We start from the raw sequence: 4,386 nt of genomic DNA, 5'->3' as shown, positions 1-4,386 counted from the left end.
TCTCTCATCTACCAGGAAAGGCTGGTCCCGGGGGTCTCTGGCTGGGGTTCCCGAGAACTGGGGGACTTGCCCAAGGTCAAGGCACCGCGGGCGCCGCCCCGCTGGGCCCCAGCCAGACTGCGCCTCCCGCGTGCCTTCACTCTGCACCAAGATCGCCCGGGAGATGCCTGCGGGCACCTTGAGGAAGGTCGGCGGCTCCGGTGCAGCTCCGACCCGGCGGGGGTAGGGTGGGGGAGGAGCGAGTACCTGCGGCGAGAGCCCGGGACGCTCACGCCTGGACCCTCGTCGCGACCACCGTGGGGGCTGGCGGGACCAGGGAAGGCCAGAGCCCGGATGCAGAGGAGCCCGAGCGTCTTCAAGCGCCCAGTGGCTCTCCTGCCTCAGTTTCCCGCCCGGACGCAGCGTGGGAGGGAATTTCCAGGACGTCCAAGGGCCTGAGGTTTCGGCAGCGGGGTCCTGGGCAGGCGCCGGACGGGGAAGGCGGGCTGCGCGGGGTCCGGGCGAGGGGACAGCAGAGGTGGGCGGCCTTGGGGGGGTTGTTGGGGGCCGCGGGTGGCGGACAAAGCGGCGGCACCACCCCGCAGCGCGGGCCAATGGAATGAATGGGATATAAATAGCGGCCAATGGGCGGCTCGCGTCGCGCCCCTTAAGAGCCGCGGGAGCGCGGAGCCGCCGCTGTTCGCCTGCGCCGCGCCCGGAGCTGCCGACGGACCGACTGCCCCTTCCCCGCCCGGCCACCCGGTGAGTGGTGCCACCCGAGGCCGCCTGTGCTCGGGGGCGGGGGCGCTGCTCAGGGAAGGGCCTTGTAGGCCGCGGAGTCCTGCACGCCACGGTTCGCCGCCTGGAGCGCGCGCTGGCTGGGCCTGGGGTTGGGGTCCTGGGCGGAGCGCGAGCGCCCCGCGCGCACTGCGGCCCCTGCTGACCTTGGCCGCGTCCCAGGGTGACCAGGAGCCCGGGCGGCGAGGCCCTGGGTGGCCCGCAGGTCCCGGGGGGCCCGACGCGCCGGGTCCTGGCTGACCCCCCAGTCTCCCCGCAGCCTGCCGCCCGCCGCCGCCGCCGCCGCCATGCCCTTCTCCAACAGCCACAACACACTGAAGCTCCGTTTCCCGGCCGAGGATGAGTTCCCCGACCTCAGCGCCCACAACAACCACATGGCCAAGGTGCTGACCCCCGAGCTCTACGCGGAGCTGCGCGCCAAGAGCACGCCGAGCGGCTTCACGCTGGACGACGTCATCCAGACCGGCGTGGACAACCCGGGTACGCGCGCCCGGGGCCCGGGGTCTGGGTGCGGCCCCCTGATCCGTAAGACAGCCTTTGGGGTTAGGATCCAGAGCTAACCCCAGAACCCCTCTCAGGCCAGGGTTTCGGCGCCCCCTTCCCGCGCGGAGCTGCGGGGTCCTGAGGGCCTCGCTTAGGCCTGGCAAGTGACATCACTGTCCCCATTCCGTGTTCCCCCAGGCCACCCCTACATCATGACCGTGGGCTGCGTGGCAGGCGACGAAGAGTCCTATGACGTGTTCAAGGAGCTCTTTGACCCCATCATCGAGGACCGGCACGGCGGCTACAAGCCCAGCGACGAGCACAAGACCGACCTCAACCCCGACAACCTGCAGGTGCGGAGCGGCCCCGGGTAGCGGGGCGGGCTGGGTAGGGTTCTCCCGGCGCTCACCTCCGCTCCCGCCCCCAGGGCGGCGACGACCTGGACCCCAACTATGTGCTGAGCTCGCGGGTGCGCACGGGTCGCAGCATCCGCGGCTTCTGCCTCCCCCCGCACTGCAGCCGCGGGGAGCGCCGTGCCATCGAGAAGCTCGCCGTGGAAGGTAGGGGTCGGGCCGGCCGGTTGCCCCCCACCCCCCATCCGGCTTGTTTATCAGTCACCGCAGTCACCCGAGCCTCCGCTGCCACGCTCTTATCTGCGCGCCGGGTCCGGTTTCCCGGGGGGACGGAGGCCCAGCCCCGTGTCTGTGGCGGCCTGGGCCGGGTTCCCACAGACCCGGGGGGCCCTGGGGGCAGGGGCTCGAGTGTGCCCTCCTGAGCGTGCCCCTCTGCAGCTCTGTCGAGCCTGGACGGCGACCTGGCCGGCCGGTACTACGCGCTCAAGAGCATGACCGAGGCGGAGCAGCAGCAGCTCATCGACGACCACTTCCTCTTCGATAAGCCCGTGTCGCCCCTGCTCCTGGCCTCGGGCATGGCCCGCGACTGGCCGGACGCCCGCGGCATCTGGTGTGTGCCCCCTTCCCCGCCCGCGGGTCCCCTTCCCTCCTCCCTTTGGCCCTCCCCCACGCCGCCGCCAAGGAGGAAGAGGGAGGGGCCGCGCTCCTGGGACAGGTTGGTGCCTCCAGGGCCTCCTCGTAGGTGACCTTGACCGCGCAGGTACGTGAAGGGACTCCAACTAGTGGAGGCCGAGGCCTCGCGGGATCTTAGAAGTGGGCGGCGGGTGGCGTCGGCTTCTCTCCTCCACTCTCCTCTTGGGAGCTGGAGCTTCTTGTTTTGCGTCTCCTTTCTCATCCCCTTCCCCGCGGGGACTGCCAGGTGCTGGGTGACGCAGACGCTTCCTAGTGGGGGTTGGGGACGGCGGGAGGCTTACAGCCTCCTGCCTCCAGGGTCTGCGAAGGGCGGCTTCAGCCGCCAGATGACGCGTCTCCCTACCCCTTACCTCCTCACTGGAGCCGCCGCCCCCTCCCCCACACCTGGGTCACACCGCAAATGACTGGCAGGCTGGGGCACAGCTCAGGTCCTGGCCTCCCTGCATACCTCCAAAGTGTGGATGGCTCTGGGGTCCTGGCAGCAGCCCAAGTATCTGGGTACAGCTGGACTGAGCACCTCAGGGAGTTGGAGAGTTCTGGGGTCTCAGGCCCCCCTAGAGCTTTTTTCTGGATGTATCCTGAGACCATAGTCCTAGGAGGCGGCCTGACTGTGCCCCTCCCCCAGGCACAATGACAATAAGACCTTCCTGGTGTGGATCAATGAGGAAGACCACCTGCGGGTCATCTCCATGCAGAAAGGGGGCAACATGAAGGAGGTGTTCACTCGGTTCTGCAACGGCCTCACCCAGGTCAGGCCTGACTGCCCCAAGCTGGGCTGGCACAAGTGGGCTTTGGTGCCAGGGAGGGGGCAGGGCAAGCTCCAGAGCTCCAGAGCTCAGGCAGGGATGTGGGTGTCCCCACCAATTTCCCTGGCTCCAAGGGTCCCAGCTGGTCCCCCCCAGCGGGCCTCTCAACCAGGTCTCTCCTCTCTTGTCAACCTCCAGATTGAAACACTTTTCAAGTCAAAGAATTACGAATTCATGTGGAACCCTCACCTGGGCTACATCCTCACCTGCCCATCCAACCTGGGCACAGGCCTGCGGGCAGGTGTGCACATCAAGCTGCCCCACCTGGGCAAGCACGAGAAGTTCCCGGAGGTGCTCAAGCGGCTGCGGCTTCAGAAACGAGGCACAGGTGAGTGGGACGGGCCGTAGGCAGTCTTCTCTCCGGAGCAGGCCCCCACCCGCCTTGCTGACCTGGTTGTCTCCCCAGGTGGTGTGGACACAGCTGCGGTGGGTGGCGTCTTTGATGTCTCCAACGCAGACCGCCTGGGCTTTTCAGAGGTGGAGCTGGTACAGATGGTGGTGGATGGCGTGAAGCTGCTCATCGAGATGGAGCAGCGGCTGGAGCAGGGCCAGGCCATCGATGACCTTGTGCCTGCCCAGAAGTGAGGCCCCAGCCCGCACCTGCCACCACCACCAGCCCCGCTGCTTCCTAACTTATTGCCCGGGCAGTGCCCGCCATGCACCCCTCTGATGTTCGCCACTTGGTGGCTGAGCCCTTAGCCTCGCTGTAGAGACTTCTGTCGCCCTTGGTAGAGTTTATTTTTGTGATGGCTAAGATGTTGCTGATGCTGAAATAAACTAGGGTTTCGGCCTGCTACCAGTCTCCGAGTAGTGTGTCCAATTGTAGGTCTACCCTTTCTGCTTCACTTTCTGTAAGAAGGGACAGTATGTTCCATGAACTCCTCCCTTGCCATCCTGTCTACTTGGCTCCCTTACAGACCTGGGATGGGCTGGTGGGGAGGGACAGGGAGAGGGAGGAGGAGCTCCACCTTGAGCAACTAGGGGCATTCCGGCCTGTGGGGTGAAGCCTGGCACTTTGCTCAGCCCCATCCTGCCGAGTGGGGGAAGTATATGCTGGGGCAGTGGTGGGGGGAGGGGGTGTTGGAGGGTGAGGAGCCCAGGAAAGAAAAATGCCTGAATCCTGTTTCTCCTCTGGTCAGGGTCTCTGCCACCCCTCCTCCCCTCAGCTTCCCTTCCTCCTAGCCCTGGGGCCCTGTTGGGAGTCCCTCCCAACATGCAGCCGCCTCTCCAGGACCCTCAGCGTGCCCCAGCCCCTTGGCCTCCATGGTGGGCCC

General features: G+C 66.9%; 1 protein-coding gene across 1 annotated transcript; it reads left to right on the top strand.

Annotated features, from left to right (window-relative positions):
- The first annotated feature begins 582 nt into the window (after positions 1–582).
- CKB (creatine kinase B) lies at positions 583–3,908 on the top strand. Its single transcript, XM_077910726.1, has 8 exons — positions 583–741; positions 1,037–1,257; positions 1,459–1,613; positions 1,688–1,820; positions 2,052–2,223; positions 2,932–3,055; positions 3,251–3,440; positions 3,519–3,908. The coding sequence occupies exons 2-8, from the start codon at positions 1,065–1,067 to the stop codon at positions 3,695–3,697; spliced, it is 1,146 nt and encodes a 381-aa protein (XP_077766852.1). The 5' UTR covers positions 583–741; positions 1,037–1,064; the 3' UTR covers positions 3,698–3,908.
- The last annotated feature ends 478 nt before the right edge of the window (positions 3,909–4,386 follow it).

The sequence above is a fragment of the Canis aureus genome, chromosome 9 (assembly GCF_053574225.1).
Source record: "Canis aureus isolate CA01 chromosome 9, VMU_Caureus_v.1.0, whole genome shotgun sequence".
Lineage (NCBI taxonomy): Eukaryota > Metazoa > Chordata > Mammalia > Carnivora > Canidae > Canis > Canis aureus.
The sequence above is the reverse complement of the archived record's forward strand: the minus strand, read 5'-3'. Positions and strand labels throughout refer to the sequence as shown.

Excerpts from the sequence above, each read along its gene's own strand:
- CKB (XM_077910726.1), top strand. The coding sequence starts at position 1,065 with ATGCCCTTCTCCAACAGCCACAACACACTGAAGCTCCGTTTCCCGGCC. Across the intron at positions 1,614-1,687 it reads TCAACCCCGACAACCTGCAG|GGCGGCGACGACCTGGACCC; the intron begins GTGCGGAGCGGC and ends TCCCGCCCCCAG. Across the intron at positions 3,056-3,250 it reads TCTGCAACGGCCTCACCCAG|ATTGAAACACTTTTCAAGTC; the intron begins GTCAGGCCTGAC and ends GTCAACCTCCAG.